Raw genomic sequence first — 24,586 nt, forward strand, 5'->3', positions numbered from 1 at the left:
GAGAGCCCAGGGCTACAAGGTTCAGATTCATGCCCTGGTCATGGGGGGCCTTGGGCACGTGGGACCCGCACAACGAGCCAGTGCTGAGAGCATGCGGAGTTGGTCGGCGCTATGCCCAGCTCATGAGACAGCTTATGATGTCCAACACAATCAGGTGGTCCAGAGACATGTACACGGAGCACATCATGGGACATCGTCAGTACCAGGTCAAGTAATCAAGAACGCCAGTCAGGGAAATAACCCGCTTCCTCCCCTGATGAACCAACGGATGCACCCCACCCATGTACTTATTCACTCCACCAGTATTGACTTGGACTCTAAATACATTCTGTGGGTGGCGTACCTGAGACCACTTATCCACTGACATTTTAAAAACTCCCGCACCCCAATCTGGGTCTATGATGGTTATGTACTGTGTATGTATCCTGTGAACCTTGTAACCAATACTTGTAATCCCTCATAACTTGAGCCTGACCCCAGATGTACAGTACCTTCCCTCTTAATTTGTGTAAATTTGTTTTTAAACATTAGCTTTAATAAAATTTATAACTGCAGTGTGCAAAGTGCAATGGCACTCTTCTCCCTCTTGAAGCGGTGCAGGGTTCATGTATCTTGCTTTGCTATTCGATACTCAGGCTGTTGGTACCTCAGATGCTGTCACTAACTCCATCTCTTGCCTTCACAGAGCGTTACCGCTTGTCCTATAAGATTGTGAAAACAGACAGCCGCCTGGTGCGCAGCATGCTGACTGCCCATGGATTCCATGAGGTGTGTGCATCAGATCTCAAGGATATTGAGCCACTGAGTTTGGACACATGCTGCAAAGGTTGAAATTCTGGGCTTCTTTCCAAATCCGGATATAGCACATGATCCTGGGCCTGTGGTGCTTTTAAACTTCAGCTAGTTTATCAGGGAACACTGCACAATTCTACCATTCTGCAGCAGTGCTCTTTGTTCTCTCATTGTAAATCCAGTTTTTGAAGCATTCTTAGCTGGAAGAATACAGGTTGATATTTTTTTTCCTTTTGGAGCCTCACTTCATACCCTAAGATAGCAGGCAGGAGTGTGCGGTGGTGCCTTATAATGCTTATCATTCTCTAGCATCTACCAGGTTCCATATCAGCACCCTGTGTACAGTCCAGGATATTTCAGCAGGTACCTGTGAGTGTTGAGTTCTTTTGTTTAAGAGATGTCTTAAGGTTCAATCTCCCAGGGTTGTTGAGGGACTTCAGAACGCTTTAAAAATGGATTTAGACTGCCTATGAAAATAGCTTTTTCCCAACAGCTGTATCTAGCGTTGGGATGTGACTTAATAGCTCCTAGCAACACTGCAACATCTTGGGGTAGGAATATTTCAAACTGTAGTGGGACCAATCCATGAGTAGGTAGGTGGGACTCTTAGGCTAGAAAATTCCCAGGTCCCTCAAAGTAGAGGGCAGAGTGCCTATTACTAGTGGTGGTATGGTCTGGCTCATCTGCTCCTGGGCTTTGTCCCATCCCCAGGTACACCCCAACAGTAGTGATTATAACCTCATGTGGACAGGATCCCACCTGAAGCCCTACCTGCTGCGCACCCTCTCAGATATTCAGAAAGTCAACCACTTCCCCAGGTTAGTGAATTTGTTCAGCAAAGCTCTTGTGTCTGGAGGGGACTGAAGATCAATGTCTCTAAATAACGTGTGGGGTGGGTAATACACAGGTCCCAGAGCATCAGGACTGAGCCACACATTGTGTCTCATTCCTATCTGGCAATAAGAAGACAGTACTTAGGTTTAGTGCACTTGCCTTTCTAGCCCAGGTATTGGGGGTGTCATTTTATTTGGTGTACAATTGAAAGGGGTTGGGTGGGTTGTTTGTCCATGTCACTAAAATGGCAGTTCTGGTCAGTCTCTGCCTTGGGAGGCCTATGACAGGAATAGCATGAGTTGCTGCAGATGAGGATTGAGGAGTATTGGCAAAGCTAAAGGGAGACCCTGGACTGGAATAGAAGGGGATGCTGCAGGTTGGGACTGAGGTTTCTCTGGCAGAGCTGAGAGCCCTAGTAACTAAACCCTCAGTGTTAGGACACTGTTGTGTGTTGCTGAGGGACACTTCATGGAGAAGACATAGCTGCTGCTTTTGTAATTTCAGGTCATATGAACTGACTCGGAAAGACAGGTTGTACAAGAATGTTAGTCGCATGCAGTACACCCACGGGTTCAAGACATTCCACATCTTACCTCAGACCTTCATCCTGCCTGCAGAGTACCAGGAGTTCTGCAGTAAGTGACTGGCTGGCAATGCCCAGCCCCTGAGCAGCAGCCATGGAGTAAGTAGGTGTATGTGGGGGATTGTGCTTATTCAGTTTTGTGCTTGGGGCCCCTGAGAGAAACCACTCAGCTTGTGTTGTGAACAACAATTGGAGGGAAGGGAGGCTAGAATAACACTATCTGAAACAGGTTTTTTTGGCTTGTTTATATCCTTCCTGTCCTAGGAAAGTTGCTTACCCTCAGTGTAGGGGTGAGCCCTTCAGCATTATCAGTTGCAGATGAAAGAAATCCTAGTGCCGGAGGGCTAATGGGTCTGAGCATCAGAGGGCTTATCCTTAAGAATTTCTGTAGGCCAACACTATAGCATCTCTGGCCAACATCTGGGAATGCTAGGGGGAGGCACCAGGAGAAATACCAGACCGAGAAGAGAAGCCAGTTTCCAGCTTAAGCAATAACAGACCTATTGAGGGCACTTGGGGCTTTCTGACACCATAGGGAAAAGCAGGAAAAAAGTGAAGGAATTGTCCACATTCTTGCTAGAACTGTTAGAAGCCCTGTAAGAGTTCCTACTGTGGGGAACACCCTGGCAGCCATTACAAAAAGTTGGAAGACATTTTGGATTCATGCTTCTCTCTCTTGACTAGGTTCTTATTCAAAGGACAGGGGTCCCTGGATAGTAAAACCTGTGGCCTCTTCCAGGGGGCGAGGCGTCTACCTGATCAACAATGTAAGTGTTTAGCAGAATGCTGACCTTCCCCAGATGATGCTGCATTCCATTCCCTCCCCTCCCACTGTCACCTTTAGCAAGTGCCATGGTAATCTCACCAGCAGGTGGCACTGCTGTCAGTTTCAGCACCATTAGGTACCTGGTAGGTGATCAGCACCCCCAAGCAGCTGGCATGCCCCACAGCATCCTGTTTTTCCATGATTCATGTCCTGCAACATAGATCTTTTAAGTCTCAGATGCAGCAGTAACCAGAAGACTGTTCCTGATGCAATATGAATAGCTGTGCAGCTGCATCCTGGGCTTCCCTAATGGTGCAGGCTGCCTTGGGGAAGACTCCCAGAAAGCTGAGTGCAGATCCCAGGCTGTCTGACATGGAGAGCTGAATCCCATATTCATCATTGCCTTCACTGGCCCTGAGTTGTCTTCTCCCATGGCTGTTTGATCGCCCCAATTAGTTGAATAACTTTCAGCAAAATGAAATCCCCCAGTGGCAGGGAGAGGCCTTTGTTCTGTGTTCTGGACACAGAGGGTTCTGGGATTCATGGTGCCAATGGTGCCAGGCCTCTCCTGAGGGCTGATGCTCTGAGCACAGTGTGCTGGCTGTAGTAGTTGCCTTGCCCTTTGCATGCTGCGCAGAGGATCAGTTTCTCACTAGTGGCAATTGAGTCTCAACTGGAGCTGAGAGGGGTTGAGGGGATTCCGAGCCCTAGGGACTAACAGGCAAATGTTCCTGGCATACTACCAAGCTGGTTGCTGAGTCACTTTGTGTTCATTTACTCCCTCCTCTGTCCCTGCAGTGAAGGGGCCAGGTTGCCTCATCTGTCCTCTACCTGGATCCTTTCCCATGGAATAAGGGAGCAGCTAGCCAAGTGCATGAAGTAACTCTTTCCAGAGCTGCACTCCGCTTTGCTCTTTGTTTGAAGGAGAGGGAGTGCATGCTCAAGTGATGGGCAGGTAGCCATGAACTGAGGAAAGGGCCCTCCTGGGATCTCTTTGTATATCTATTCCAGTAGTATGTCAGCTGTTTTGGCCCAAAGATTTCACTTTTCTTAGTGTGACCTCCACACAGAGTATTTTCTAGAATCTATTCATGGAAAGTGGTTTTTTAAAAAAAATAAAAATCCTCAACTATTTCTCTGATCCAGAGTAAAACAGGCTGCCATTTTTGAGACATACCAAGAGAGCCTGAGCTCTCTGACTCTTTAGTTAGCCTAGATTGCTCCTGCTCAGGCCAAGGGAAATGTGGATCTCCAGACACAAGTGAGTGAAAGACAGGGAGGTGGATTAGAGTTGGCTCCTTCAGAAACTGGGACAAGAATCTGTTAACCAATCTGAACCATTTTTAGTGGCAAGGGGCAGAAAGGGATTTACAGACAGTGAAGTGTAAAAGTCTCCTGAAGAGGTTGCTGCTGCCTGCAAGTTGCACAGCTTCCCTTCCCAATCAGTGACCTGTGCCTGTGATGCTGAAGAGCATATCTGGTTGCCCAGGGCTTTGTGTATTTGTCATAGAAGTATAATGGAGCTTCCTATCCTGAGCTCCCATGTCAGTACAGCAGCATCACTGCTGTCTGACACTGGGATAAGGGGCTCTTAGCTAGGCAGGGTGAGTAGCTGGGTAACAGCCCTGGATCTGGCCACCGAGATTGAAGGTGTGAGGAGGTCATCTCCCCCACTCTTGGCTCTGCTCGTTCCATATGCTGGAGACCCTCAAAATTAAGATCTTGGCCCAGGATTTAGTCCTTCTGTTCTGGATCTGCCTCCACCAATAGCCAGTCCTGGATGCCTGAGAAGAAAGTAAGCCCCCTAATCCTGTGCTTGGTCAATATACCTAACATCAGAGTAGTAGGAAGTCAGTGTGACTCTCATTTGAGACTTCCAGCCCGTAACTTGTTGTGCATAATCACTGTGGAGCGGTTAAAGAGCTATTGAGACCAATTCAGGAGGACACGTGTGTGTGGTTTTAAATTTATATATTATGTGTAAAGCACTTTGGGATCTCTGGGATGGCATGTTCTTTGGAAATGTAATAACACCCTGATTAAGCTTCTGATCAGGGTCTAATTACCCTAAATACCCTCTTACTGGCCAGCCTTTTCCCTAGCAGCAGCTGTAATGGCACAGAATGACTTTAGAATGGAAAGGCTCTTGGTAAAGTCAGCCCTTGGATTCGTGGTTTCCTCACTTTTGGACTGATGCTGTGTCTTGTTCTGTAGCCAAACCAGATTTCCCTGGAAGAGAATATCCTGGTGTCCCGCTACATCAACAACCCCCTGCTCATAGATGGTGAGTGTGTAGGAGTTGACTTCTTCCTCAATTTCCTGACCAGATGGTCTCAGCAGCCTATGGGTAGCTATTTGGGCTGCCGTACCTGCTTTGATAGTTCTAAGGTGCTGGAGAGATTTACCTCTGGGGGGGGAAGATTCCTCAAACCCAGGGAGCTTCCCTGTTGGGGAAGCTCTGAACATCTCAAGTCAGCAGAAGCTGATAGACTCTGCTGTCTATTTTACACCTCCATCGCCCTCAGAAGGGTCTGCTGCTCCCCCCTCAGCTGGGTGCAGAGTCTGGAGGTTCTTGGGAAGTATTTGTGGTCACTGATTCCTGCTAATCCTCTTCCAGACTTCAAATTTGATGTGCGCCTGTATGTACTGGTGACGTCCTATGATCCGCTTGTTGTCTACCTCTACGAGGAAGGACTAGCCAGGTAGGATTCACACCCCTTCCCCCAAAGCAGTTGAACCTGAAGCTCTAGGATCAAGAGAGCTTCTCCCTACCCTTGCCCTGCTCATCTTTCATTCAGAGGCCTGGCAGAGAAGGAGCACCTCAGTTTTAGTTGTAGGTATTTAGTGGTGATGTGCCCGAAGGGGAAGTGACTGATTTTGATGACATGGTTATGGGAGGGGAAAAGCCTTGATAAAGCAAATCTTGGAGTGATTGTCCACACAGATTCCGTTTTTGGTGCACCTGCACCCCATGCACTTGATCAGATACTTTTTGGCTAGTGTCAGTTGGGCCATGCCTGGTCCCTAGATACCCTTCCCCCAACTACCCCCAGGCAAAGTGGACTCTATCATCTCTCAGTTCCTTCTTGCTATCCATGGAGCCCCAGCACTGTCTGCTTCTCTTGAGCAGTCTATGATTCACCTTTGATTTTAGGATTAGCTCATTAGTGAGTGAGAATTAGGTTTCCTTTTGCCAGTTGGCACAGGTACAAGTATATTTTAAAAAAACAAGAAATGTGGATTTTTGTCATTTTAAGCATAATCCCCCCCCCCCCCCCGCTGCTCTTAATGTCTACCCCATATAGGGGCTTTTAGATCATGGCAAAGGCTAAAGTCACCAAGGTTTAAAACCTGTCCCTTGTGACTGTCGATCAGCGATGGATGCTGTCAGTGCCCGATGTGCCTTAGGGAAGGACACATTGTGGAATGTTGTTCCATGGTGGTTACTTCTCCAGGTGCACCCAGGCAGTGAGTGAATGAGGGGAGGCTGAAGCTTTTCCTGCTGGAGAAGTCAGTGCAGGCTTCCTCGGACTCTGGAATATCTTTGGAGAAGCCTCAGTGTGTGGGTCTGTCAATCTCCCTCAGTACCCTGGTGAGCTGCACTCCCAGGCCGCTTCCTCTGAAAGGCCTAATTTGTCCACCAGTACATCAGCGTTGATGTCTGGTAGAAGCAGGAAGGAGCACTGTTCCAGAGATGATGCCAGACACAGGTTGGGCCTCCTGCTGGTGTCAGGGAAGGTGAGAAGTTATGACTTGTTTTGACTTCAGTTGACATAAGTTGGATAAGACACTTGATGGTACCTCAGTGCTGATATTTAAGACAGCTCAGGTGGTACCATCTAAGGCTTAGGAATGTACTCCCTCTTGTATAAGCGCCAGATACAGAAGTACACAGTGCTGGGGCTAGTACATTTATCACCTTGTTTGGTGGGTCCAGTACTGGACCCAATGTTAAGAGATTCAAGGAGGTAATTAACCCCCCCCCCCGACTTTAGAACCTCCATGTTTGGCTAGGGAAGAGACCTCTTGCAAACCTACCTGGTTCATAGGCAGGGTACTTCTGACAGAGTTCTTCTGTTAGAGGATCTATATTCCTTCTCCTCTTCCCTAAAATATATTGTGAAATCATCCCCTCATATTCCATCTCCCCTCTGGATAGCTCAGGGGAAGTCCAGGAGAAAATCTAGATATTATTCAGTTAGAGGAGCTAAGAACACAGTCATAGGGAGCACTCGTCCTGGTATCCTTGATGTGCACTCCTCCCCACTCTCCTACCTTCCCTGATCATACTGGATCCCCTGGGGATATTCAGCCCTATTCCTGAAAGCCAGCATTCCCCACTGTATCCAGAGCTAGGTCTCTGTCACTGAAGAGACAAATTCAGCTTCCACAGGTGAATTGAGTTCTATGGCTGCTGGGGAGGCAAGAGGAGGAGAATGGAAAAGAACAGCATTCTCCTGAACAGGAGCATCAAATCCCAGCTCCAATGTTGTCCTGCCCTGATGAGGCAGTGAACATACCTTCACTAGCCTAGGAGGATTAATTGTCTTCTAGGACCTGATAAAACAGATGGCTGATACCCTGCAGAGACTGTAGAAGAGAATCATAGAAATGTAAGACTGGAAGGGATCTCAGTAGGTCATAGTCAAGTCACCTGCTCTGAGGCAGGACTAAGTAAACTCTTGGATATACTTGATCTAACTTGAGGAAAGTTGGCTGTACCAGTCAGCAATGGTCTACTGTAACATGCCAGATGGATGTGGCACACACCAACTTCTGTCTACTAACTTCAGGAAAGCAGACAGAAGATATCAGGCCTCTGAATATTTTTATTAGCATCCCATACCTGGCACTCTTGTGGTACAAGCTGTATCAGAGAGAGCAAAACAGTAAGTCCTCCAAAATACCCATATGAGAAGACCCAACAAAAGATCAACCTTGTTGGTTGAAAGCCTACAAATGAAGGAAGCAAACTATCAAACACTACTCCCACAATAAGATTTTTTTTGAATTTGGACAGCTATCCAATTTGATGGCTAAACTACCCAAGAAGCATCAGGAGGAACCACAATTTCTTATGGCTGATGGCCAGTTAACTGCTAAACATCTCTACAGGCTGCACTAAATCTATCTAATAAGAGGTGCAAATAATGGCAACATCAATATCCATGAAGAGGTGGTCATCGCTTCAGCCCTTGGGGGGGGGGGGGGGTCCCAAGGGAGGTCGAAGCAATAATTGAGGCCCTCCCATTTGAAGGGAGCATCTATTTAGCAGTGGCACTGATGAGGCACTACATACTTTTGAAGAATTCCAGGCAGCTCTGATCTTCAGGGCTCTGTCCCATCCCCTAAAACAGTGGTTCTCAAAGTTTTCAGACTACTGCATGAAATTTTAGTTTGTACTGACTTTGCTAGTGCTTTCTATGTAGCTTGTTAAACTAGGCAAATATCTAGAGGAGTTGTACTCCCCTGGAAAACCTCTGCATACACCCAGGTTGAGAACCACTGCCTTAAAAGAAAGCAATGCAAGCAACAGCCATACCTCAGGAAGTGTTTCTCAATGCAGTATTGCCAATCTCCATGATTGTCTGAGCCTCAGAGAAAGATGTAGAGCAGGAGTCAGCAACCTTTCAGAAGTGGTGTTCCAAGTCTTCATTTATTCACTCTAAGGTTTTGCTTGCCAATAATACATTTTAACGTTTTTTAGAAGGTCTTTCTCTAAAGTCTATATTATGTAACTAAACTGTTGTATATAAAGTAAACAAGGTTTTAAAAATGTTTAAGAAGCTTCATTTAAAATTAAATTGCTTATCAGTTTAGTATAGTGGTTCTTAACCTGGGATGCACGTACCCCTAGGGGGTGTGAGATGCCCTTTCTCGGGGTGCGAGACGTGAGTTTTTTTGAGAAGGTAAATCATCGAAAATCACTTCCCCCCCCCCCCCCCGATCTTTGTCTCAACCCCTTTGCATACTATTTCAGATGCAAAATGGTAGACCAACTTCTAATGAAAGGCATGGTGCAGGTCGAAAGATATAAGCTATTCCATAAAATCTAAATGCCTATTTTCATATCTCCATATATCTGGTTCACAAAAAACCCTGCGATTCCTGATAGGAACATCCCATTATCAATACAGAGTTCTGACCTTTTGGCCACTCTACAGCTCTAAGGGTTTTCACTAAATGCCTGTCATTAGTGGCAGCTCATCTAAGGAGACAAGAATCCAGGTACGCCTTTACCTAGACAATTGGCTAATTCAAGGAAGATCACCACAACAGGTGACTTAGCACAGACAGTCCTGAAATTCTGTATCTTTCCAGGTTTCAAAATGAATAGAGTGAAATCCTCAGATTCAAATTGCTCAGGTGAAATCTATGGTCTGTTAGACTCCAAATTAGGGAGGGCTTATCTTCCATAGGAAAGATTTCATACAATGAGACCACCCAATCAGTTTTAGCCCACCCAACACCACAAACGAGAATGTCTGAGGCTTCTAGGGCACATGGCCATTTACACTTATAATCACACAGTATGCCAGACTACAGTATTGATCTAGGCAGGAAGTGGCTGAGATCAGTAGCTCTCCAGCTAGGGTGACCAGATGTCCTGATTTTATAGGGACAGCCCCAATTTTTGGGCCTTTTTCTTATATAGGCTCCTATTTTCCCCCTCCTCCCCCCATCCCAATTTTTCACACTTGCTGTCTCGTCACCCTATCTCCAGCAGACACCGCATGGACATGATGGTCTTGGTCCCACAAGAATTGTCAAATGATGAACAGAACCACTTTAGATATGCAGTGGAGTTCTATTATCTGTCTCTTCCTACAAAGATGCTGGTAACATGCCTTCACTCAGGAAGGGTTCCTCTTGAGCCATTGAAAAGTCAAGGACTACGGTCTCCTCAGATAGAAAGTCTGCACACACACACACATATTTTAGAGGTCAGGGCAATCTCCCTGGCATGCAGCTTTTTCTATCCCTTCTTAATGTCCATCAGCTGGAATTGCTGATTCAACACCACAGCAATGCCCTATATCAGTGACTCTTAACCTTTTGAGACTACTCTACCCCTTTCAGAAATCTAATTTCTTACATACCTCCACATTTCACCTCACAAAATATATATAGCTGTATATTTTTCTATAGGAGCTTCTCAGCACCAGCTTTCTCCCTGACCGCACTAGTCTTTACTTCAGGGCTAGCAACTAGTCCAGAATTGCTATCTGGACTTTCCATCAGCTCCATAAGAGTCAATCTGACAGCAGTATCTGCAAATTGCTCTCCTATCTGTGGCCACACTGTTTCCCCCCTCTCCGGTGACTGTTACTGAAGGTTCTCATGCATGTTTTTTCCCACTGTTTGAGAGCCCTGTCCTCCATGGGACCTTAATATGGCACTGGCAGGGTTAATGTGTCCCCTCTGAGTCTTTAGCAACCTGCTCCCTTTTAACAGCTGGCTGCTAGGAAAATGGTTTTCATTGACATTACCTCAGCTAGGAGGGATGGGGAGATTGAGGCTTGTATGTCAGCTCCCCTGTATGAAGTATATCGCAAGGACAGGGTTCTCCTTAGACCTTACTCTGTTTCTACCCAATGTTGTCTGAGTTCTGTGTAAATCAGTCCATTCACCTCTTTATTCTTCCTTAAGCCTTGCTCTAACCTGGAGTAAAGCAAAGCTTCACACACTAGATGTAGTGAAGGTATTGTCTTTCTATTTGGATAGAATGAAGTCATTTGGCAACACATACACACTAGTTGCATTTGTTGACAAAATCAAAGGGTGACCTTCCAAGTGGGTCTTGCAGTGTAAGAACTTGCTGTGAGTTAGGCCATATCAGAGCTCTTTCCACTAGGGCTCAGACAGCTTAAATTGCTTGTTTTGAGTAATATTCCCATACTTGAGCTAGTATGGGTCTCCAGACTGAATGCCAATTTTGGTAGGATTGTCCTGCAGTCACTATTCAAGCAGGACTCCTACCTGCCTCTAAGCAAATAGACAGCTGCTTGTTAGTCACTATGAGTGGAATCCATTGGCAATTGCTCAAAGAATGGCTACTTATCCCACAGCAACTGTGGCTCTTTGAGATGTGTTGTCCACACAGATTTCACAACTCGCCCTCATCTGCTAATGGGGAGTTCTATCCATGTGGGCTTTTGTATTGGTGAAGCAGTTGGGTCCATTCAGCCATTTGTGCCCTCAGATGGGGAGGTTGCAAGGGCACAGGCATGACCACCAGATGGACACCACTGGCCAAAAAAAATCTGACTCAAGCACGTGGTGCATGGGCACCGAGAGTGGAATCTGTGCCAAAAGCACATCTTGAACTAGTTACTGTAGGGTAAGCAACTGTACTTTCTCTGCTCCCACATCCACACCTTGTATTCTTTTTGAGAAGGGGCTAATGTAAGTGGAGGCCAGTCTGTCTGCTGTGGGGCATTGTGGAGGGTCTGCATGCTACTGTCAAAGACCAGGTCTCTTGTAGACATATAGTTCCACCAGCTATAGGATACCTGATGCATGATTATAGAATTGGTGCCAAAGGTAAAATCAGAAGCACATCCCTGGGTGTGTCACCCTAGGTCAGGGAACTAGCCTGACCCCTGGTAGAGTGACCCATAGCTCTGCTGCTGCCCCACAGTTGATAGTTCACAGTGTGGCTTATATGGAGTACTTTTAAATGACAAGAATAAGCCTACTTCTATCAGCTTCCTTAATGACTCGTCAACCTCCTCCTCCCCCCATAAATCTCTGGGGCTGGTGAGTAGGTGCAGCAGGTGATGGCAATCCCCCAGGGTATATCTAGCAATTGGATGGAACAGAAACAGTGTCAGTCATATAATGGAGGTTAAGGGTGGGGGAATGTGAGAGATTAGATATTTCCTCCTATGTGTGGCCTCCAGGTGGCACTAGCAACCTTTGTTGTTTTCAGGGTCTTGTGGTGATTTTCCTCTTGCCCTGGATTTGTGTGCCTGGACACAGAGGATCCTGGAGCTCCAGGTTCTTGTTTGTCTCTCTGGTGTAGTATAAATGCCTAGAGAGACCCCTTTAAGGGCTTACAGACTATTGGTGCTTTGGCTAAGGCTGGGACAACCTCAGGCTGTCAACACTTGTGGCTCTGAGTGGAGGCTGCTTTTCCTCCCCCATTGTAGAAGCTGCAGTGTTTAGGAGTGGAAACGGTGTGGCGGGGCTCCTGGGAGGTCTGGGGAGTGATATGTGGTAAAAGCATACTGTGGCATAGATGTCGTGGGGGTGCGGGCTTTGTGCATGTGGAGGCCAGGTTTAGGGACCTACCTTGCTGACCAGAGCAATGACATTGTACCTGTATTCTGCAGTTTTCCCAAAACCTGGCTAGTTTCCAGAACATGACTTCTGTATTTACCTGTATTTGTTCCCTTGCCAGCTTCTGCTATATCCCACTGAAAGCCAGTGTACAGCTCATGTCATGCCTCAGGGAGCCCCAGTGGCTGGTGCCTGGCTCATTCAGTAGAGCTGATGCCTCTTATCAGTAACTCTTCTCTGCCAATAGAACATGTGGAGGCTCCATAGGACATGACTTTTCTTGACTTGAGGAGGGACTAAATAGCATGCATCAGCTGATGCCTGTTTGCCTGAGTAGAAACCTCCCTGTGTCTGGCTTCCAGAGTACACCCTGACTTGACATGAGGTGATCTAGGTTTGGAAGTGAGGTTCTGGAACAGAGGAAATAGGTTTAGGCTCTGATGCTGCATTGCTGTGTGTTCCCATCTGTGGAATGGCAGGAGGTGGGGCATAGGAAAGCTCCCTCTGGCAGCAGTGAGGAAGCAGAGAGCCAATGATGAAGCCTTCTGGGTTATTCAGGCTTTTGAACCTTCTCAGAAGTTCTGAATGCAGCTGTTGCATTTCCACTGCTGAAGTCCTGTTTTCTTGCTTTGAGAAGTGTGTTGGGCAGAATTCAGGGTGCCCTGACCTGAGGTGCCAGACACAAGAGCAGGCTCTTTTGTGGTTTGCTCTTTCCTCAGAGGAAGTTTTTTGTGGGGTGTAACCTTAGGCCATCAAAGCTGAGAGCAGCTTTCAGAGCAGCACCAGGACTAACAGCATCAAACAGCTCTGTCAGTGCATCTTATCTTGCCTTGTAGTACCCCCTGCTATTCTGGTCTTGCCCAGCTCCCAACTCTGTCAATGTTCCTAATCCATAGTAGTCCACTATTTCAGTCGTGTCCCTTCTATGAAGGAAAGCTTGCCAATCATTTTGAATTGGTGGTGGTCTTACAGTTCTCTGTTGGTGCCTGAAACAAGAACAGGGCTTCTCTAGTGTGAGACAGACAGGGATATGCCATGCTGTTCCTTAAGGTCTTGTCCAGATTTGATTTAAAGGTGTATCATTAGAACATGTTAGCTGATACATTTTTAAAAACCTAATGTAGTCAAAGCATATTGCTTTTAATATGTGCTAAACTGATCAGGATTAAGATTTAAGACCAAAGGGATTATTATGATCTAGTCTAATCTCCTATATAACACTGACATAGAATTTCACCCAGTGATTTCTGCATCAAGCCCATGACTTCTGAATGAGCTAGAACATATCTTCTAGAAAGACTTCCAATCTTGGATAGTTAGAGCTTTGGGGAGCCTTGGTCTGCTGTAGACTTCTGAATTATGTTAGCTAACGTGTTCAAATACACACCTTTAAATCTTAGTCTAGACAAGACCAAAAAGATAACCCACAGGGGAGGGTATTCAAAGAGGCATCAAACTGATTTTGAATGCCTCATTGTATCCCAGGGGACTGCATAGCCATGTACTAGCAGGTAGATGTCTCCTCTGACCTGCTGTGAAATTGTCTGGTTGTCTTAATTTTGTTTTTGTTTTCTGTTTCTGATTCCCTTTCAACCAGAGAGCCTTGTGCTTGGAATGCGGGTGGGGGACGGGGTCACAGTTAGGGTTTGAATGTTTTCTACTGCCCATAGCTTGAAAAGTGGGGGTTTCATTCTGTCCCTCCCAGTTTTTCCCTCTGTCTAGCTTATGAAATGGAAATTAACCTGAATCTTTTTCGGGGACTTCCCATTTGTGTTTGTGCCCCCATCCTGCATGGTGGCTTTGGGAAATGTGCCTTGCTGCTGTGACCATCAGGGGGTGTAGATGCACAATGATCGTTTTTGGTGTTCTAGAAAAATGTCTGGTTTTTCTTTTCAGTTTTGTTTTAAACTTGGTCTTTACTACCTGAATTTTCTGCCTTTTTTTTTTTGTCAGCTCTGTTTCTGGTCCTGAACCACTGGAAGGGTTCCAGCCCAGCAGGAACTTTGTAGCCTGACTTTCACTGAAATTGAGAATTTTTTTTGTAAAGCAACAAATTGAGCTGAAAACCAAATGTGCTTGTGAAGGGCCCAAGGAGCAGTAGCTGAGGGGGAGGTGAATGTGTACTTTAGAATGACACGAGAGTTCCAGTAATGTCTGAGCTGGCAGCTGAGCCTCATAATGTCTGACAGTGGGCTGCCTTCCTGCCATCTGAGCTCACTGAACTCCAGAGTCTGCAGTGCCCCCTCCTTCGGTAGCCCTGCTTGCTAATTAGCACTGGCTCCGCTGGGATATTTACCTTTTCTCTGCTGGATTCCTGTGGTTTCTAAAGAATTCAGGTGCTCCCTGTGAGCCAAGGAATTCACATTACCTCACAGGATGTGCTGTGGCCAGAGCCTGCTGCAGCAGCCCAGTCCCCCACGCCCCTAGTAACCCCTGCCTAGCAGGCCCTGGCTGTTTGGGAAGCATAATGAATTCCTGCAATGAATGGCTGGGGATCATTCTCATGATCCTTTCCCAGGCACCTCCATCCAGCATAGCAGCCATGGACAAGCGCATCCACTTGGGGGGTTAAGCTAGGGTTATCACCACTGGCTCATCACTTCTCTTACATTAGACTGGGGTTTTGAGCTTAGAGAGGAAGGATGGTCTTGTGGTAAAAGCATAGTATTCTGAGTCGGGTGACTTGGATTCTACTGCCTGTTTAGCCATTTGCTGAGTCTCTTGGGCAGCTCACTTCCCTGATTGTGCCTGAGTGTCCTCCTCATGTAAAAAAAGAGATGAGGCCTAGTTCCATGCTATCTCTGTGGTGTTTGGGTAGGGAAGCCAAATAATGTTCTTGAAGCAGGGCCAGATGATGCCCTTGGCTACATCTATACAGCTCCCATGGGAATCAGAGAGGCACTGTGATGATAGGGTTCGTGGGCTGGGACTCCACAGTTAGAGCTGCATACTCCCACAGATAACAGTAGCAGCTCTGCTGAAGCTCAGGAGAAGTCTTGTCAAAGAATAATAAAGTGGAAAATGGCTCTTACACAGTAACTGTTTATGCTATAGTGATTGTTACTTTAGCATTTCACCATTGGGCAGTAAGAAGTCAGAGGGGTCCTACTAAGTCTAACTGTGTGACCTCCGTTTCTTCTCTTGTCTCCTTCTGCCTTTGGCACTTGGAGAGCCTTAAAGGAAAGGAGCTATCAGACCATCTTGCTCTACCCATTGGACTCTGCTCTTTGTTTTCTCTCCTTTTGCTTACTCTACTGTGGTGTTTTTCTTCTTGCATCTTTCTCCCTTCCTCCTATCCCCACCTTTTTGGCTTCCTCTTGGGCATCAGCAGATGCCTTATCCATGGAAGGGGCTGCAAAAGGCAACTGGCTAAGATTGCATTACCCTATTCCCTTTCCAACAGGCTTCATGTGTTGAATTGTCAGAAAAGGAGCTGGACTAGTCTTAGATTAGCTTCTCTTCACTGCAGATGTTCATTATACCCACAACATACTCTTAATGGTAGGATGCAAGTTTGAAACCCATGTGTTAGCTTGTTCCTGCATCTTTTCACAAGAGACCCTATTTCCTGCACCTGTTGGTCTCTCAAAGTTCTGCCCCAGTTTTTGCATTTCTTGCATTTTGGCTTTTCCTATTACTCTATTGCGCTAAGAGCATTTGAATAGATTCATCTGGCTTTTGGCAAAGGAACTCCGCCATATAGTGTCATCTGCACCAATGTGCTAATGGGGTTAACAGCTCAAGTTCTACTGCTGCACCTACCTGGTGTACTGCTCCACTGCTTGTTTTACTGTGGAGATAATTGATATCACAGGCAGGGAACTGGTGTGTGATTGTGGAGCAGGGGCAGGAACAGAGGCAAGACCCTGGACCAGTGTTGTGCTCCCATTCCGTATGGGAAAGAGCTCCCTAGCTGCACTTTGGGGCTGCAGCCTTTGTACTGCGTAAGGGTGAAAATATTTGTAACCTCTTTCCACCAGTTCTTAGCCCATGGAGCAGCTTTCTCAGGGCATCATGTTGATGTCTCTCTGTCCTGGTTTAGCAGCAGCTCATGGCAACTGGCTGAGCCAAGGGTTCCCAGGTGTCCGGTTTTCGACCGAGCGTCGGCTCCGCAGCTCCCATTGGCCAGGAACCATGGCCAATGGGAGCTGCCGGGCTGGGGCCTGTTGGGGCAGGCAACGCACAGGGCCCTCTGGCTCCTGCACCTAGGAGTTGGACTTCCAGGCGCAATGTGAAGCCAGGGCAGGCAGGGAGTCTGCCTTAGCCTTGCTGTGCTGCCAACTGGGAGCTGCCTGAGGTAAGTGCTGCCCGGCTGGGCCCGCACTCTGCACTCCAACCCTCTGCCCCAGCCCTGAGCCCCCTCCTGCACCCCACACTCCTCATCCCCTCCTGCACCCCTGCCCCAGCCTGGTGAAAGTGAGTGAGGGTGGGGGAGAGCGAGCAATGGAGGGACAGGGGAATGGAATGAGCGGGGGAAGGGGCAGGGCAAGGATGTTCAGTTTTGTGCGATTAGGAAGTTGGCAACCCTAGTTGAGACATTTGCATTAAACAGTAAGTCTTGAAAGAGTAAAGAATAGGGAAGGTGCAAGTGGCTTTCCGTTTAGTCTTAGTGCCCTAAGCAGGGAGCCCTTGACAGTCCAGTGGAGCCAAGAGCAGCTGTGAAGGGTAAAGAGGGAGATTCCAGAATTAGAGGTAGGGATACTTAGATCCAGAGAGTTGGTTTAGATCAGTGGTTCTCAACCAGGGGTCCAGGGTCACTGGGGGGCTGTGAGCAGGTTTCAGGGGGTCCCCCAAGCGGGGCCAGCATTAGACTTGCTGGGGCGCAGGGCAGAAAGCCAAAGCCCGACCACATGGTGCTGAAGCCTGGGGCTCCGAGCCCTGCCACCCTGGGCTGGGGCTGAAGCTGAATCCTGAGCAACTTAGCTTTGCAGGGCCCCCTGTGGTGTGGGGCCCCGCAACTGCCCTGCTTGTTACCCCCAAATGCTAGTCCTGGCTTTTATATGCAGAAAAACAGTTGTTGTGGCACAGCTGGGCTATGGAGTTTTTATAGCATAATGGGAGGAGGGAGGGCTCAGAAAGAGGTTGAGAACCCCTGGTTTAGATGGCTTTTGTGTACAGTTAGGGAAAAACCATTGCTCAGTTGTGTCTTGTGCTTTTCTATAGCACCCATGCAGGTAAAGAGGAATTAACTATACTGCTTCCCCCCACATCTGCTAACAGGCCCTTTGTCCTTTCATCCTTCTCTCCCAGGCTCTCCTTCGGTGTCCTGATTAATTACCCTATAGTTGCCTAGTTTACATATGACAGTAAATTTCACCTTATGGTTAATATACCCTTCCCTAAGCAGTGCGAGTAGAAGACCTGGAGCTGTACAAAACCTTGGAAGGATGGGGTTTTGGACTGATATCTGCAGGATTGGGGTTAGGGCTGCACAGCGACAAGCCCTGGAAATGGGAGTAAGTTATTGGGGAACAATATGACTTTGTGTTTCTCTCTCTGATATAAGCAGTGGGTAGCACTAAGTATGGGAAGGGGATTTTACAGCTATGCTACTTCTGGCTGTGATTCTGTCAGATTTCACAAGTACAGTTGACCCCAGATTCCTGTTGGATGGGTGACCTCTCTTGAAAACTCAGGGTTCTTCATGAAATAGTGTTGGTGATTTTTTTGGGATGCTTTTCCACTCAAGTCAGTACTAAACCCAATGCGTGAGTGTGGCATGAAGGAGTGCTGTGCTATTGGAGTTAGTGTCTCTTTGCTTTGTCACCTTTCTTGCTTCTAGAGACTGATGAATTCCCTAGAAGTTTCTGTTATGAATTTTGGGGGAAAATATAGTCATGTCATAAGGTCATAACACTCTTTCCATTCCACTAGTCTCTTAGGCTGTTAAGCAGCAGTTACTAAAGTTAGACATTTTTAAATAAGCATGTCCAGATAACTTGCATCCAAGAGTTTTATAAGAGTTGGTTGAGGAGCTCACTGGAGCATTAATTCTGATTTTCAATAAAACTTGGAGAAGTTCCAGAAGACAGACAAACAAAGTTAATATTATGCCAATATTTCAAAAGGGTTAACAGAATGATGGACTAATTATAGGCCTGTCAGTCTGACATTGATCCTGGGCAAGATAATGGAGGGGCAGATATGGGGCTCCTTTAATAAAGAAATAAAGGGAGGGTAATATAATACCAATCAATATCAGTTTATGGAAAATAGATCCTGTCAAACTAGCTTGAGATGTTTTTATGAGATTACAAGTTTGATAAAAGTGAACAGTGTTGATCTAATATACTTTTAAACTTCTGCATGGCATTTGGCTTGGTACTGCAAGACCTTTTGATTAGAACACTAGAGAGAGAGAGAGAGAGAGAGAATCTACATGCACACATTAAATGGATTAAAAGCTAGCTGGTAGGTCTTGATGTAATTATAAATGGGGAGTTATCAAATGGATGTGTTTCTAATGGTGTCCTGCAGGGATTGGTTCTTGGCCCTACAGTATTTAACATTTTTTTTAGCAATGACTCAGAAGAAAACATAAAATCATCACTGATAAAGTTTTCAGATGACCCCAAAATTGGGAGAGTGGTAAATAATGTAGAGGACAGGTCATTAATATGGAGCAATCTGGATCACTTGATAGACTGGGTGTGAGCAAACAATATACATTTTTATATAGCTAAATAGAAATGTGTATATATCTAGGAACAAAGAATGTAGGCCATACTTAGAAGATGGGGGTGACCCTATCCTGGGATGCAGTGACTCTCTGAAAAAGATCTGAGTGTTGTGGAGGTGAACCAGCTAAATGTGAGCTCCCAGTGCAATGCTTTGGCCAAAAGGGCCTGTGCTATCCTACATGCACAAATAGGGAATCTCAAGTCAGAGTGGAGGTAATTTTATCTCTGTATTTGGCACTGGTGCTACCACTCCTAGAGTACTGTCCAGTTCTGGCATCCACAATTCAAGAACAATGTGGATAAGTCAGAGAATTCAGAGACGAGCCACAAGAATTATCTAAAGGATTGGAAAACAAGCCTTGGAGTCAATGACTCAAGGAACTCCTTCTGTTTAGCTTAACAAAGAGAAGATTAAGGGGTGACTTGATTATGTCTGTAAGTATCTATATGGGCAACAAATATTTGATAATAGGCTCTTCAGTGTATCAGAGAAAGGTACAACATTGAAGCTGAAATTAGACAAATTCAGACAGGAAAGAAGGTGTAAATGTTTAACATTGACGATAATTAGCAATTGGAATAATTTACCCAATGTCATGGTTGATCTCAGTCACTGGCAATTTTTAAATCAAAATTGTTCTTCTAAATATACTTCTAAAAGGTATGCTCTAAATTTATTTTTGGAGAATTTTTATGGTCTGTTATATAGGAGTTCAGATTAGATGATCACAATGATCCCTTCGGGTCTTGGAATCTATGAACCTATACCTTGGATCTTTCATTTGTGACCCCAGGTCACTTTCTACAAGAGTTGGTATTGTGGGGGAAAGTACTGTTGACCTGACCCCATCCCATTCTGTGACAAGATCTATGCACTATATGCAAGAGCGGTAATGCAAGAGGCCTACAGGCCTGCATCCTGTAAGACTTAGCTTAAGCTAAGAGCATTTGCATATGCTGGGCCGTGGTATTTTGACCCAGATAACGAACTAGGCCAACCTCTAGCCTAGCTGAAGTCCCTAGCTGTCCATTATATGTACACCCCCCCCACCCCAAACCTGCAAAGGCCCCTAGACAATACGCAGCCACAAGCAAACCGCAGATCTTGATAATAACTAAGTGCGTTAGCACAGTGCTAATTATGAAACTGTTTATTTTAGCTCCTTATAAGGCTTTATTAACAATGCTTGAGTGATTAAAAAAAATTAAGGAAATGTATCATTTGACTTGGATGTAAAAAACTATATAAGACTGGTATTATAGGGGCAGGACAGAGAGAGACCAGGGTGGCATCTGCATGTGACCATCTCTATCTCCCTCTCCCTGCATGCTTGTATTCAATAAAAGGACCTCAGACTGTTTGAACGAAACAGATGGTGTGACTCGTTTTCCACAACCGTATAATAACCTTTGTGTCCTGGCCATATTCCAGCCAGGGAAATTGCATTCTATTTAAATCCCCCTTCATTTTCAGGTGGATAGATTTATTTCACCTACTGTTGTGCAGTGCTGTTAAACTGCCACCAATTCTGTCCTCAAGATGTCTGCATTTCATTGGTGGAGAGAGTTTTTTTGTATGTACAGAGTTGTAGTGCACTTTGAGATCCCTCTGAGGTGAAAGACACTAATAAAATGTAAGTTTTCTATCACTAAATTGTGCTTGGAATCTGGAACTGGGGCTATCCAGGAAATGGTGAAGCTCTCTAGGGAAGTGAGAAGTTGCAAGAGTGGGAGATAAAATGCTTGGGTTTGGAAGTACTGAGAACGCAGTAATCTCTGTGACCAGCAGTGGTTAGTATCACATAGCTGATTGTGGGAAGTGTGGAACCTGAATCACTCTCCTCTGTGGAAGGTGGCAGTTTCAAGCCCCTGGGGAAAAATAGAGCATAGTGTTTTTTTCTGAAATTGCTTTGTCTCTATTTACAAGTCGTGGGATGGCCTAGTTGCTAGCACACTACAGTTGTACCCCCTTTCCCATTTGTATTACTGTCCTATTTCTCACCTCTTTTTTCCCATATAGCTGTCCTGGTTTTCCGATTTCTCTGTGCTACGTATGTGATGCCTCAGGTTCTGGATGCACTCATGAGTGTGGGTTTTTTTAAAACATATATACATACAGTGATGTGGCTACAAAAATGGTCAGTGAGATGTTTTGGGTGGGCTTTGTACACAGAGGCATCACAGCCAGAAAAGGGAGAATAGTTACACTCTGACTCTAAGGCCACCATACCTGATAATGCTGCTGTTAGAACTGGGTATCTCATTACCAGAGTGATACTTGGACACAAGCTACAGAAATGATCAAGGGGTTGGAAGAAAGAATGAACTCTAACCAGGATGGTTAAGATGGCAGAGCTGGGAATGTCATAACCAACAAACATTTGTGGTATATTTCTAGACATAAACTGTTAAAATGGAGTTAAAATAGAGAGTACATTAGAGATGTTGTAATGATCCCAAATGTATTAAACTGAGGAAATCCATAGTCAAGGTTAAATATATGAAATCCAGTCATGTTAAAATATGGAAATATACATTGAAGATATCCAACCAATCTTAATTCTGCCCTACTACAGGCTCTTCCAACTTCCTCTGTAGATAAAGATAACTGGAATCTTTTGCATGGATTACATCTAAACTTTTTATGATTAATGCTAACTTTGCCCTTTGCTATTCTTTATAACTGAATGTTTATCCTTCAGCAGGAACTTTAACTCTGCCCTGGAATGACACCATGAGGGGGAGAAAAATGAAAAAAATCTGTTTAACAAATCAGTTTCCACAAACACTAAAATGCCTTAGTCACGATTGTGTAGTTTTTATAGAGAGTCAATACTCTGTCCCATTGACAGACACCCTTCTCAAAATGGCCACCAACTGAGGGCAGTTACGCTGAGAACAATGGGAGATGGCAGCCATTTTGAAAGAGGGCAGCCTCTTTCAGCCTCTGTGAAAGAAGCTTTCACTTATGAAAAATAACAGGGGGAATGACCATTAATAAAATTAGAGTGGCACACTTTATTGCTTCTTTAGGCAGAGTTCATTGAACACATGCCCAGGGCTTGTTGCATTCCCTGGCCACAAGCTCCCTGTGCAACTGTCCATTCCCTTGTATTTCAGGTCCCTCCCTCTTTCCTCTGATCCCAGGGCTCTGTGTGCTTAGGGTATGTCTTCACTAGGAAGGCTGCAGCTTTGTTGCTATAGTGCTTCACTGTAACCACTCACTACAGCAACAGAATCCCATTTCTGTAATTAATCCATCTCCACGAGAGGTGTACCTACTTTGACAGAATTCTTTCATTGATCTAGCACTGTCTACACCAGGGGTTAGGTCAGCTTAACTATGTTGCTCAGGGATGTGAGTTTTTCACACGCTGAGTGATGAAGCTGGGTCGACTTAACTTTTTAGTGTAGACCTGGGCATATTCTTCCACTTTGTTTGTGCCTTTCTCGCTCATGATGTCAACACTTTTAAACTATTGGTGGAGATGGGAAGAGCTAAAATCGTGGGTATTATGCTTGAATGTGTTAATGGCTGCCATCAACCAACAATTACAGAGGCAGCTGAATCTGGTAGCTCTGCTAACAAACTGCTCATTGTGTCCCCCATTTTCCCCCTTTTGGTTTTTTCTAGTTTTCATCAAAATCAGCAGGGTTCCCTGAAACTTGGAATTGATCAGATGGAGTGTTCAAAATTTATTACGTTACAGCCACACTGAGAGATGCTATCAAGTTGCATGTAAGGCCTTGCAAGCTCCACAAGAACAACCCCCAAACCAATCTAACACAGACAAGGTTTCAGTGTGTTTAGGGAGCCTGCTCAGATTAGAGGTCTGGAAAAGTATGACACTGAGTGCTATGTTTCTTAAATGGCCCATTTTAGTTAATTTTAAGTCCTAAATAAACCATTTTAGGGCTTGTCTACACTTACAATGCTGAAGTGGTGTAGCTGCACCACTGTAGCACTTAGTGAAGACACTATCTATGTCAACAGGAGAGCTTCTCCCATCGGTGTAGGATCTCCACCTCACCGAGAGGCGGTAGCTATGTTGATGGGAGAAGCTTTCCCATAAACATAGTGCTGTCTAAACCGGAGTTAGGTTTGTATAACTACATTGCTTCGGAGTGTGGATTTCCACACCCCTGAGAAACAGTTATAATGATGTAAGTTGGTAGTGTAAACCAAGCCTTAGTTTTAAACTCATATAGAAAAATAATTCCATGCGCAGTATTAGTGCTGTCACTTTCGGGAGGATACGCTATATTTTTCATGCATAAGAGATTGGATCCCCGTTTTAAATTCATACCTTAAATATAGACTTGCTACCAACACCTCCATAATAAAGCCACGGGTGGGAAGGAGAGGGTTAGGAGTAGTATCTCTGTAACTAGGAGAAATGGGATGAAATTAAGTAGTAGTCAGTTTAAACTGATTATAAGCAAAACTTCTTGACAGTCGGATATATGGTATTGGGCTGTGAAATAATCTCTTGGAGGAAGGAGTGGGAGCACCTTCCTTTGGGACACTGGAAACCAGACTGGACACAGCTCTGGGAAATAGACTGTAATTGTTCTTTGGTGGTTTGCATTAGATGGTACCTAATTTAGGTCTTTTACATCTGTAATTGCAGCGATTGAGTTGTCTGCCTAATAAGTCCCATCTAGCAAGCTGCTTGCCTTCCCCAGAAAGTGTAGCTTGAATTTTTGTCCTTGTTTTAGGTTTGCAACTGTGAGATATGACCAGGGAACCAAGAACATTAAAAACCAGTTCATGCATCTGACCAACTACAGTGTCAACAAGAAGAGTGGAGATTATGTCAGGTACTTAGAATTGCCAAAGAGATGAGAGGATGGGCTTCAGCTCTTGGAGGCGGAACCAAATTCACACCAGGGTGGGGGCACAAATTTGTACAACTGCATCTAAGTATGGCTTTCAAAGGTCAAGTGGTGATCCTGAGGCACAGGCCAGTTATGTGAGCCCTGCTTCCTTGGTTTGTTTTAGCTGTGATGACCCTGAAGTGGAGGATTATGGGAACAAGTGGAGTATGAGTGCGATGCTGAGGTACCTGAAACAAGAAGGGAAAGACACAACGAGTGAGTAGAGATCCCCTTTGGTTCCTTCCTTGTGTCCTCAGCTGTGTCCACCAGCAAGAAATCCTAGGAAGAGCCCTACTCGGTTCCATCTCAGGGCGGAGGGCAGGATTGTTCCCTGTGATGTATTCTCTAGAGCTATGGCCAGCCCTAGTTCTTAGTGTTCCCAGCGGGGAGGACCCCAAACCGTCTCTTGCATGGAATATAGTTCAACAGGATGTTTCCTGATATTCTTCCCAAGTTTCCCTTTCTTAATGTCATCCTGCTCCTCCTAGTTATAACTTCTGGTACCACCCTAAATGCTTCCCCTCCCTCCACGGCTCCCATGGCTTGTTCAGTCTGGTGAGTCATCAACCTCTTGAGAACCCTGCAATTTAATGAACGAATGACTGGTTACCTGAGTCGTTTTGAATGACTTTTCATGCCCCAGGTTTTTGCTGAGTTTTGTTTTCCATCTGAGTGCTTATGTTCTGTAGAACAGCTCCCTCTTCCACACCTTTGCCAGGTCTGCTTTGATGCATTTGCACAGCAGAATCCAAGTAATTTTCCCTTAAGGGA

The 24,586-nt window shown here is 45.5% G+C and overlaps 1 protein-coding gene across 7 annotated transcripts in view; it reads left to right on the forward strand.

Annotated features, from left to right (window-relative positions):
- TTLL5 (tubulin tyrosine ligase like 5) overlaps nt 1-24,586 on the forward strand; it is a 213,984-nt gene that overhangs the window by 10,217 nt on the left and 179,181 nt on the right. For all 7 annotated transcript variants that reach the window (XR_012639975.1, XM_074955972.1, XM_074955974.1 and 4 more), the window contains exons 4-11: nt 686-768; nt 1,504-1,610; nt 2,131-2,261; nt 2,894-2,976; nt 5,190-5,259; nt 5,593-5,677; nt 23,657-23,758; nt 23,940-24,031. Coding sequence is in view for 6 of the 7 variants with exons in the window: in XM_074955972.1 (XP_074812073.1) it covers nt 686-768; nt 1,504-1,610; nt 2,131-2,261; nt 2,894-2,976; nt 5,190-5,259; nt 5,593-5,677; nt 23,657-23,758; nt 23,940-24,031 (753 nt within the window). In the remaining variant the exon portion in view is untranslated. The remainder of the gene's footprint in view (nt 1-685; nt 769-1,503; nt 1,611-2,130; nt 2,262-2,893; nt 2,977-5,189; nt 5,260-5,592; nt 5,678-23,656; nt 23,759-23,939; nt 24,032-24,586) is intronic.

This window comes from Natator depressus, chromosome 6 (assembly GCF_965152275.1).
Source record: "Natator depressus isolate rNatDep1 chromosome 6, rNatDep2.hap1, whole genome shotgun sequence".
Classification (NCBI taxonomy): Eukaryota; Metazoa; Chordata; order Testudines; family Cheloniidae; genus Natator; species Natator depressus.